At 36.6% G+C, this 12326-nt stretch overlaps 1 protein-coding gene across 10 annotated transcripts in view; it reads left to right on the top strand.

Moving 5' to 3' along the window:
* The window catches only part of RELCH (RAB11 binding and LisH domain, coiled-coil and HEAT repeat containing), a 120773-nt gene that overhangs the window by 92799 nt on the left and 15648 nt on the right, over positions 1–12326 (top strand). For 5 of the 10 annotated variants that reach the window (XM_015122143.3, XM_077975111.1, XM_015122140.3 and 2 more), the window contains 5 exons: positions 75–157; positions 946–1009; positions 2606–2744; positions 7599–7715; positions 12095–12183. In XM_015122143.3, coding sequence (XP_014977629.1) covers positions 75–157; positions 946–1009; positions 2606–2744; positions 7599–7715; positions 12095–12183 — 492 coding nt within the window. Of the gene's footprint in view, positions 1–74; positions 158–659; positions 743–945; positions 1010–2605; positions 2745–7598; positions 7716–12094; positions 12184–12326 lie in introns of all 10 variants that reach the window. The other 5 variants (XM_077975110.1, XM_015122141.3, XR_013408289.1 and 2 more) reach the window with 3 other exon arrangements.

Below are 12326 nucleotides of genomic sequence, written 5' to 3'. Positions count from 1 at the left end.
CCTTCTTCCCGTGGCGCACTGTGTTTGCTCTTTCCGTGCATCACCTGTGAATACCCCCTGTGCTGACCAATCAGCTGTTGGTGAAGGGGGTGAATGAAACTCTGGTAGCTCAGAGGGTTGTTCCTGCTCTCATTACTCTCTCCAGTGACCCTGAAATGTAAGTGTCATCCCTGCCTTTTATATTCAGCATCCCTTTCAAAATGTGCCTGCCAAGAAATAACCATCAGCTCTTAAATTTATTGAAGAATCTCTTTAAATTAATAATATTGGATTATACTTACTTGATTTTAAACTTTATCATATTATTATTTATATATCATGGTTCTTTTTAAATCAACCCTCACTGTAAATGTAATTTGGAGGCCATGTATTGAAAAAATATATTAGTATATTAGTGCTCAATAAATACTTCCATAACCTAAAATATGCTGATGGACTGTTTCTTTCAAGCCAAGAAGGGATGCTCTCCTAATCTCACTAACAGGTTGTTACCAGTAAGTGTAGTAGCATGAACCAAAGGCCTAACATTTTAATGTCTCGTGTGGATGACTAAACCAAGAAAGGCCAATGAGTCTGCCTGCCCATCCTCAGTCACAGCTAACCCAGTTCTTATTCCAGTTTACCAAACCATTTTTTATTGCATGTTGACTGGTTTACAGCTGACTCTTCGAGGCATGAGTGAAGCGTTAGTTGACAAGCGGGTTGCTCCGGCCCTTGTTACCTTGTCCAGTGATCCTGAATTGTGAGTTTCACAGACTGCGACCTTAAGTTATCCTGTCTGTCTTTTTGAGCATTCTTCTTGGTCTGCTTTTTTTAAATTTATTTAATTTGTCATTGCTAGAGACTAATACAGTATATTTACCTTGTACTTACTTTAATATACATTTTAGTAATACTCATTGTTCATCTCAAAGCTTCAGTTTCTTTCTTTTTTAATTCTAACAGCTCTGTCAGGATTGCCACAATTCCAGCCTTTGGCACTATTATGGAAACAGTAATTCAAAGAGAGGTAGGAAATAATTGAAATTTATTTATGTCTGTGTAATATTGAGGTGATCACGATACATGTATCTGGTGGTAGACAGCAGGGAGCATCTTACCTTTTATTTTGTGCCCTAGTTAGTTATAGGCCAGAGGAGGATCTCTCTACGTGAAAACATGGTAGCCTAACCAAGGTATATTTCCATATCCTAAGGAAATCTCTAGTCTTTCCTCTCAATCAGAACATTAAGTATAGGCCAATCTTTCAGGGATGTCCAAGGGAGAGAATATAGTCATGAGTTCTTAGTTTCTCTTTCTGATTGGGCCAGTAAAGCCCCTTCCTCATCCCTCTTTTCTACTTATCACTAGAGACAGAAACTAAAAACCACGGCTTCAGGCTGCTAAAAGCCTTAAACAAAACAAAACAGATCAACAACAAAGTAAGGTGTGTTGGACAAGCTTGCTAGATGTTCTGTTGTAAGCCGAGCTGGATATTGCAGTTTTGAATAATCCTTCAAATCAGGTCTAGTTCCAAAGCCTGCTGTTATCCAGTAGGCTTCTGGCCAATCTACATAAATTCTTGATTGCCAGTGTTGCAGAGATTGCAGGACTGTTTTCCCAGATAACATCAGGAACACAAATGTATCTCAGTTATCAATGAAGGCAAGAGGGCACTTGTATTCTGATAACTCTGTCACTGATATGAAGCCGTAAAAGTCATTTAGTAGACTGGTATCCTCTTGTTGCAGAGTAGATCATCGTCTGGGCAGACCCTCTGTCATGCCTGTTTCAGGAGACCACCAAGGTCTTCCTTCTTAAGGTGTATTTTGATTCTGAAACTGATTTCAAGTTTTTTAGATTCTGTTTGCAACACTAACTGTAAGACACTTCTCAAAACTGGTATCAGATTTTTATTCTTTGTTATTATATTGGGTATATCCTTATACAAATGAAAAAAAAAACCTTGTAGATTAGAACATAAATTATTTGTGGACATATTACCCAAAAGAGAAAAGTTTTAATAAAACTCCTTCATCATATAGATTTTTTATAACAAAAACTGAAGTTTTGTTAGTTACAGAAAGAATGTTTTCCATTTTTTCACTTATATATTTCACTGGTGAAGCCACAGAGGAAAAGCACATCATTCTGCAAAGCTTGCAGTCTTAGCAGAATTTCAACATGTTCTCGAATCCTAAAATAAAAATGTCTTTTAGGGAAATGTGAGTAAGATATAAGTCATTAATGACTCATTGCTTTCAGAAGGTGAATAATTGGGTAACTTACAGTGTGATTTGTTTTAAGAATTATAATTTAGATACAAAATAATCATAAATGTACCTACTTTTCCCTAAATACAGTGGGATTTTTTTCTTTTGTTATGATTTGTTAGGAATATTTGTATTTTTTAATTAAGAATTTATAAGCATAAGCAAAGGAGGAAACCTTCTCTGAGCCAAAAGATTAAATAACTACTTATTTAATTCCAAATTTCTACTGTCTTTGGAATATAGGTTGCTTTAATCCACTGCTGTAAGTCATGTTTAACATGTGTCTTTCACTTTAACAACACTACTCAGTTTTCAATACTCTATAAAATGACTGTACAATATCCAATTTTAAGTTGCTGGAAAGGGTGAAAATGCAGTTGGCTTCTTTCCTGGAAGATCCTCAGTATCAAGACCAACATTCTTTGCATACAGAGATCATAAAAACATTTGGTAGAGTTGGCCCTAACGCAGAACCCAGGTTCCGAGATGAGTGTAAGTTTGCATTTTTCTACCTTTTTCCTGAATTGTAATGTAAGATCAAAGCCAGACACTCCTCTAAGGCCTTGTCATGTATTAAAATCTTGGTGCATTTGTCATGTGTTAAAGCCTTGTATACTTCTGTGTACTGAAAGCTGAACATGAAACAAGTTAGTTACTGTGAATTAATCAGTATTGATATTAGTGGATGGTTTTGTTTTGTTTTGAGACAGAGTCTCGCTCTGTCACCCAGGCTGGAGCGCAATGGCATGATCCCAGCTCACTGCATCCTCTGCCACCTGGGTACAAGTGATTCTTCTGCCTCAGCCTCCCGAGTAGTTGGGATTACAGGTGCCCACCACCACACCCAGCTAATTTTTGTATTTTTAGTAGAGACAGGGTTTTGCCATGTTGGTCAGGCTGGTCTCGAACTCCCGACCTCAGGTGATCTGCCTGCCTCGGCCTCCCAAAGTGTTGGGATTACAGGCGTGAGCCACCGCGCCCAGCCTAATGGATGGTCTTATACTGTATACTGATTGCTGTAACACATATGAAGAGTAACTCAAACTTAATTTCAAGTTATTTTAGAAATGTTTCTTAATAACTGCTAATTGCTAAATACTGTGCTGCCTTAGAGTTTTTTTACTTTTAAGGAAATTTTTGTGTGTTTCTGGACATGTTCTTATGAAAAATAGACATTTCTCCCACTTAGCATGCCATTCAGCATGATACATAACTTTGTTTTAATTCATAGCTTGTTGATCTGCTACATGATCTTCCACAGTTATCGGCCTTTTTTCTCTAGATTTTACAGAGTCTCTTTTATTGTGGGCCTCAACATTTATGGCCACAATTTCTTTGGATAGCATCAAAGCATCAAGAAATTATGACTGCAGAAGTATATCAGTTATCATAGCGCTTTTATTTTTAGCAATTTGACATGCTCTAGAGAGGGCCACAAGTTGGGTCATTTAAATCAGTTTGGTTTCTAGTACATTATTTTATTCTCTGGCGGACTGTTATATATCCAGGCTAGCATATGACTCTGTAAAATTAGAGTCATCAACAAAAAATACTAAGTCAGGATTTGGACTGCAGTGTCCAAAAACTCGGTTGAGGCCATGCACACTGATCACGCTATAGAAACACAGTCATGACATTTTTTTCACTGGGTAAGTGTCTTCATAATTAGCCAACTAACAGAAGAAAGTTGATATTTTAGTTAGCACTTGGGATAGTTCCACATGTTGCAGCGTCAAATTTACAGGTGATTCTAGGTAGGAACTCTGAAGGTGCTTTGACTTTTTGAGGCTGTAGTTGCTCTGAGGCAAGGAGAATAACTCTTGGCTCCTGGATTAAGGGATAGGCTCAACACACAATGGGTCTTTGGTGTGTGCCATGTTGTCAAGTTAAATGGGTATTTGGTATGTTGCCATGTTAAACGGGTCTTCGGTATGTGCAATGTTGTTGCATTAAATGGGTCCTTGCTGTGTGCCGTGTCGTATTGCTAAAACTTTTCTACAGCGTGATCTGACCTTTCTATGTACATTCAAAAGAAAGACTCATGATAATCTGGGAAGAATCCATCTGGATTCTTATAGGATCTGCTCCAGTTATTTTGTTGATTCTTTGGAATCTTTTTTCAGTAATTCTGGGACTAGAGTTATTTCTCAAATTAAACATAGTGTCAATATCTTAATGTCTCTTTCTAGAATTTTCAAGAACATCTAAAAATAACCCTTCCATTTTATTTGACAGTTTTAATTGTAGAGTAGATACCCACCTATCAAATTTGTAGGAGTTGTACAAGAGGAAAAAATGAATTTTCTTCTCGTAATGGCCCTAAAATAACAATTAAAGGTTGTTTTAGGAACAGATTGAGGTGAGAAATTCCCACTGCTTGAATAGTTCTAGTAAACCATTATCCTTGAAGCCTCCTGCAACTTACTGTGTACCCACAAGTATGTCTTATACATCTTCTTTCACATTTTGGTACAACCAGATTTTTTTTTAAAGATAAAAAGTAGCCTTTTTCCCACTTTTGTACTTACTTCTCAGTCAAGTGGCTACTCTTTTGCTTTAGAACTTACTCTGAGGAATTTAGTACTCTATATTAATAAGATAAATATTGAAGTAGAACCTGTATGAAGAATGCTGTAGTGTTATTCGTATGTATTTCTAGATGATTGGCTTTGGGAGTTTGGAGGATGGACAGAGAATTTCTGGGTAGTAATGTCTCCCTTGGAGTGGCATTTTGGGTATTTAGGTATTTGCCCCTCTATTTCTTGGTTAATAGCAGACATTAGTTCTTTCAGTGGCCATTGTTCTTTCCCAATTATTAGTTATCACAGGACCTTTGGTCTTGTTTTCATTTTTAAGAACCAGTTGTTTTATCTGCAACACCATAGAGTTGTTTTTTGTTTTCAGCTATTTTACTTAGTAAGGCTCTCTGAAAATGTTCAGTCGTACATTGGAGATTTTCTAAAGTGGCAATTTTCCATTTCTGATTTTTTTCCCCTAAGTTTATTGTTTGAGGTCTGGGCCCATTTATTCAAACAAACAAACAAAAACAGGACAAGATTCCCTTTATGACTATTGGATCTACCCCAGAATATTTTTCAAACGTTTTCTGAAATACAGTTTTTGTTTGTTTGTTTGTTGTCTTTGAGGCAGAGTCTTACTCTATCACCCAGGCTGGAGTGCAGTGGCGCCATCTCGGCTCGCTGCAACCTGCACCTCCCTGGTTCAAGTGATTCTCCTACATCAGCCTCCCATGTAGCTGGGATTACAAGCACGCACCACCACATCCAGCTAATTTTTTGTGAAATACAGTTTTATAAAATCTCCTATTATCCTTTTTTCATTTATAATTTTAAATTTTTGTTCAATCTGCCCTAAAGAAAAAGGCTTCTGCAGTGACCTTATGTTATGTATTTCCTCTTTTTCTTTCCCACTGAAGGTCAGTTTTAGAATTAGCCCGTCTAAGTCAGGCATGGTACCACGTGTCTATAGTCCCAGCTACTCAGGAAGCTGAGGTGGGAGGATCACTTGAGGCCAGGAGTTCAACACCAGCCTGAGCAACATAGCAAGACCAAGTCCCTACAAAAGATTTTTAAAAATTAGCTAGGCATGATGGCACACATCTGTAGTCCATCTACTCAGGAGGCCAAGGCAGGAAGATCATTTGAGTCCCAGTGTTCGAGTGTGGTGCACTATGATTGCACCTGTGAATAGTCCTTGCACTCCAGCCCAGGCAACAAAGCAAGACCCTATCTCTTAATAAAAAAGAAAGAATGATATCCATCTGGGTTATTATTAAATCATCTCCTGGTCCTTCATCTCCTACTGCTTTTAACTGTCTGTCTATATCTGAGGGGTTAACAATTAAGTGAATTAATTAATACATATGTGGTAGCCCAGGACAATATGTGTGTAGTGAAATCTGAATTCTATAGTAAAGTTCTGTCTGTCTTCCCGAGAATTAGGAAGATTCTTAATTAGAGCCTTTAACTTCCTTGAGACTAGAGTTTAAATGAACTTCTATAGATTTGTCTTCTAGTCAAGCAATTTTAAGGGGATATTATGCAGTGTGATTATTGTATTTCTGAGAAAAACACTGTAAAAAGGTCAGAGACTCAGGAGAAGATGGAATAAAGGAACCATGTATGAATAGATCAAGTGCAAGATGATAAGTTTCTGAAGGTTTGGGCAGAAATGAACTAGTGAGTCTTCGAGGGAGACTTAGAGTCACTATTTTGTTGAGGTCTCAGCATGCCAATTAGTGAAGCTTTCAACTCAATGTTTGGAGTTTTTGTCTCCTAATTTGTTCTAGAGCTCCTCACAAATATACTGTTATTAATTTTGACGAGTCAAAGGTTCCCTAAAAATGATCATTGTTACTCTAAGTTTTTGTGGGGTTTTACTAAGCTAAGCATGAAAGTTGTGATTATTGCCCCAGCTTATTTAGGAAGCAGGAGTTTTTCCAGGAGAAGATTATGACTTTTATATACGCAAACTCAGTGCAAACAAGAAAGGGGTCACTACAGTTGGTCAGCAGTTGATGCTGCTTATGAGTGGTGGTTTGTGATCCTCAACCAAGCAAGACTAGAAAGGGGTTGTGTGATTGGTCTTTTGATTAACAATTTAACAATCACTGACCCTGAAGCCATTTCTTCAAAGAGCCCTGGTTTTAGTGGGAAATGGTATCCAGAAAATACAATCTTAGGCTCTAGAGGTGCTCTTTGCTACTGATTTGGTTTTTGTTTCTTGGACCATTGCTTTTATTTAGCAGTAGGTTGAAATTTTATGTTACTCTTTGAGGGTATTAAACTCATTGAATAACTTGAAAACTCAGCCACCAATGTCAAGTGCTATATGACGTTGGTCTTTGCTAAGAATTTGAGAGACTAAAGCTAATAATATTATTCTGAAGTGGTGAAATAATAGGTTGTTGAAAAAGAATATACTCTATATTTATTTAATAGCAATGGTAATATTTTTATGAAGAAACTTATCTGCAAGTATAAATAATACAAGAGGTAGGTTGCTTATAATTATTTGGGCTTCATTTTTCAAACTGGGAAACTGAATTACAGTGAGGCCAAATAATCTATATACATCTTCATAATTAGATAATAGTGACAGTGCTACAATTTGTTTCTCCCAAATGCCAGATCACTTTTTGTTTTGAAAAACTACTTTCTTCCCTAGTTAAAAAAAAGCAAGTATAAGATGTGGGTAACCTTTTGAAATCATTCAGAATTAAAATGAAATTTCATAAATTAAAGTGATAAATTATTGTTAAAGTGTGTCAGGGTTTTGTATGCACGTTTTGGATAAAAATTTAACCCTTTCTTTTTTCTGTTTTAGTTGTTATACCACATTTGCATAAGTTAGCCTTGGTGAACAACTTACAGATTGTGGATTCTAAAAGACTGGACATTGCTACGCATCTTTTTGAAGCCTACAGTGCACTTTCCTGTTGTTGTATCCTTGCTTTATTACAGTGTATCTACATAACCATCTTAGAGTGGAACTTGGTTGTTAAAGATTGAAAAGTAGAACTTCTCTTCTTCAACTTACATAGGAATTGTAGAAAATTGAAGATTTGATTTGTCTCACTCCACTCCATCTTCTAGCCATCTCATAATTTTAAAAGATAATTTTAAGTCCTCTGTGCTGTTATGCTCTATAGTTTTGAGAATTTTGATGAAGTTCTTAACCTGAAGTTTTTATTTATATTAGCTACATGACCGAGCAAGAAATGAAGAGCAGAAAGAATTGCAGCTGAGACTTCTGTTAATCAAAAGGAAGCCTTGTATATATGACTTGGCATTTAGGTTTTTCAGTGAATGTTTAACTCTCAGTATCCAGTGGAATATTATGAATATCTCTTAGAGAGATATCACACACTGGAAAAGTACAGGGCCAACAAAGCTAATGATCTCCAGTGATTACAGAACTGGGAGAAAACTTAGAGATCATGTGGGTCCATGTCAGTGACTGTAAATGATTAAACTAAGGCTTAAAGACGTGAGTGGCTTCTGTTTTTTATAGTTAAAAGCAAAACTGTGACTGGAACAAAGAGCTTTAGCCATTCTGTTAAATATTCTCTTTACTATCATATGCCTATAAAATAAAACTAAGAAGGAAGTAAAGATAACGATGGGCAAAGTGAACTCCCAACTTTTAGGCTCTTTTATTTAAAAGGCAGAAGGGTTGAAGAAAGGGGAAATGAGAGATTGAAAAAAGAGTGAAAGGCTAAATACTAAAGTACATGCTCAACAAAAACCAGAGAACGAAGGAAGAGCTTCAGGATTTTTATATATGGTTCACATTGTTATATACCAGTTTGATGTAATAAGCAACATGAAGAGGTAATTTTAAATGAGATAAATATGCCATAAAATATTACTGACAGTCATTGACACTGGATTCTTGACTAGAATGTACCAAGAAGAGGTTATTTTTGTTCAGAATAAATCAAATAGAGAAAGTAGAAAAGTAGAGCTATCTGTTAAGTAGCTATATGTCTTCGGAAATACTAAAACTGAAAGTTGGATGCATGGTTGAGAGCAGTTTATGTTGGAAATCTGTTACAAATGACCTAATCATGAGGAAGATATGAGCCGTTTTTTATAATACAGATGGCACCATGTTTTAATAATAATTTTGTAACCTCAACTATTCACATCTTCTATAAGTTTAGTTCCACTAAAAGCAGAACTTATCATTCTTGATTTCTTGTTGGCATTTTCAACTTAGGGAAGATAGAGGAAGCACAAAGAGGAACTGATATTCTGAATTAGCAAGTAAGAATTCTTTAGTATTGGAGAAGTGATAGGACCCTTGCAAGAAAGCAACAGTGGCGCATCGCAGAGTTTGTATCTCAAAGAAAGAAAACATTGGTATGTTTAATTGGACTTTGTGAAAGTAATATTTAAAACTTACACAAAACGTTATGTAGCAGAGAGTTTCTAAAGGAATATGCCTCAAGGAAAATGGGAAAGTCAAAAGATTCAAATGTTTGGCTCTGTAAAACCAAAGTTTCCAAATAAGGAAGGCAGTGGTTTCCAAAGAGCATAGAAATCTATACAGAAGGAATTATTGTGTGTTTAGATATGCATAGGATATCACTAGAGTAAATACAGTAAAAAGTCTACATACCAATACGGTAAGGGGAAGAACCATCTTAACAACAGGCCCTGTTCAAGTACTAAAAGTGTTAGTTCTACATGAGTCAGAACTTGTACTTGAGTCAACAGTGTTGTGGCCCCTAATAAAATCACATTGTTCTAATCTGTTCTGCTCCATTATATTCTAAGCTGATCCAGAAGAGTGTTCCTTTTAGCCTACCATCATGTTTTAATACAGACATTAGAAAAACTATAGTGTGTAACATTTTGGCATGATAATAAGTCAAGAAGTCATGTTTAAGGAAAGTTTGAAGGAATTTAGGAATGTTTAACCTGGAGAAGAGATGGCTTGGGGATGAAAAGATATTTTAAAGGTGTTTAGGTAGAAGGATGATTAGGCACACTGTGCAACTAAGGTACAGAGCTAACACTAACAAGCAGAGGTAACAGAGGCTGATTTCGTTTCTAAGAAAAACTTACTAATTGAGCTATCTAAAATGCAGTGATCTCCCTTAATAAACTAAGAATATTCTTTCATTGTTAGCAGTCAGAGGCTAACCATCATTCGCCAGTGAGGTAAAGGTGACTCCTAATATCTGATGGAACTAATTACCTTTAAGTTTCGAATCCTTGAGAAAGATTGGTCCATAGGGAAAAGGTAGGCCCCAATAGTGAGTAGAAAGAGGAAAAGAAAAGTGACTTCCCTCTTCTTTCTAAGTAGGGCCATCTTCAGCTTCTCAATCCATGCCCATGTTTCTCCAGATCAGACTCTTAAACTACTCATTCAAAGGTCATTCACAGTTATATTTTGGTGCCACTTTCCCCGTATCTTGAAAACAAGACTACATAATAATTAGGTTGCAGCCCTCTATATGTCTATAGGGATTTGGTTTACCAGATGATGTTTATATTTTTCATACCTATTAAATTTATAAATCACTCATTATAGGAGCCTTGTTTGTGAACAATTTTTATTTATAACTGTATTTTCAAAGGAGTAGTTACACTGATTTTTTTCTCAGTGAAATTCATTTTTTCAACTAAGTCATCTTTATAAGGGAACTCATTTAAATCATCTATTTTAATCATCTTTATGGCCGGGCCTGGTGGCTCGCGCCTGTAATCCCAGCACTTTGGGAGGCCAAGGTGGGCAGATCATCTGAGGTCAGGAGTTCAAGACCAGCCTGCCCATCATGGTGAAACCCGGTCTCTACTAAAACTACAAAAAATTAGTCGGGTGTGGTGCCGCGCACCTGTAATCCCAGCTACTCGGGAGGCTGAGGCAGGAGAATCGCTTAAATCCAGGAGGCGGAGGTTGCAGTGAGCCTAGGTCATGCCACTGCACTCCAGGCTGGGTGACAAGAGCAAAAAACTCTGTCTCAAAAAATAATAATAATAAATTATCTTTATAAGAGAACTCATTTACTGGCATTTTTGTGGTGTGATATTAAATAGGAGCTAGTTTTACAGGCTAACAACTAGAATAAAGGGAGAATGTATCAGAATTGACGTGAATGAACAAGATGAATTGTTTTCTGGAGAAATGCATCTGCTTTCCTGATACCTTTTAATATCAAGATAATCAACTAAAACTCAAAGATGACTAAGAACTACAAGTAATCCTAAACTTAACAAATGCTCTTATTACCACAAAAGCTGTGTTACCCAACTCAATCAGGACCCATAGTAGGTCAGTTTAACAGGATGGCTAAAGCAAGAAATCAGGAAAATGGTATCTCCCTTAACTTACTTTAACTTAAAATGTATATATGTTATTTTCTTTTACCAGTCTTTTGATGTAGTCATCTCTTTTTTGTGAATTATAGTTAAACATCTTCTTTCTGAGGTAAATCATATCTGTAATGCAATTGTCTATGATTTTCAGGTTAAAGTTCTTTAAAGAGGATCCAGAAATATTTCTGTTATGCACTATAGAGTTTTTCTAGATTTTTATATTTTTCTCAATCTTTTACAATTGTCTTATACCTAATAGTTAAACAGCAATGTTTTAAGCAATTTGCATTTATCAGTTTTTCCCAAATCTTTCAACTTAGTTGTCATGGAAAACTTACTTTTTGGTTTTTTTTGTTTTGTTTTGTTTTGTTTTTTTGAGACAGAGTCTTGCTCTGTCGCCCAGGCTGGAGTGCAGTGGCGTGATCTCGGCTCACTGCAAGCTCCCGGGTTCACACCATTCTCCTGCCTCAGCCTCCCGAGTAGCTGGGACTACAGGCGCCCACCACCACGCCCAGCTAATTTTTTGTATTTTCGGTAGAGATGGGTTTTCACCGTGTTAGCCAGGATGGTCTTGATCTCCTGACCTCGTGATCCACCCGCCTCAGCCTCCCAAAGTGCTGGGATTACAGGCGTGAGCCACCACACCCAGCCGGAAAACTTACTTTTTGTACTTTTTTCATATTCATTGAAACATCTGATTGGGTTACATGATTTAATTGTTATGCTCATTTTATACATTTCCATGACATTCTGTAATTTAAATGATGAATACCACTGACATAAATAGATTTGTGTGAATAAACACAATTGACTCCTGATAAATAACTTACTCTGCACGTGAGGATTCATGCTTGAGGGGAGCCTGTTTACCCTCAGTGATCACCATGCAATAGGCATCATCTAAGAAGGCTTCTCTTTTATATGGTACTAACTCGGTTGTTCTGTTGGACATACCAGTTTGGTTTCGTTTAATTCCCTTAACTACCTTGTCCCAAGTCATTTCAGAGGATTTAATGGTTAATCACTTTTTACCTGGTCTCAGATGTTTACGGACTGACATGGAACATCTCTCTCCAGAGCATGAGGTGAGCCACTGTGATTAGCAGTGCCATATTCATATTTTAATCCCTCATATACAGACTTGCATTCTTCTCTATGTGAGGCTTATCATATGCTATACTTAATTTTTTTTAATCTAGCTCAATGTCATTTTATCAACTTATTTACT

Source organism: Macaca mulatta, chromosome 18 (assembly GCF_049350105.2).
Source record: "Macaca mulatta isolate MMU2019108-1 chromosome 18, T2T-MMU8v2.0, whole genome shotgun sequence".
NCBI classification, from domain to species: Eukaryota; Metazoa; Chordata; class Mammalia; order Primates; family Cercopithecidae; genus Macaca; species Macaca mulatta.
This window is presented reverse-complemented; position numbering and strand designations above follow the sequence as displayed.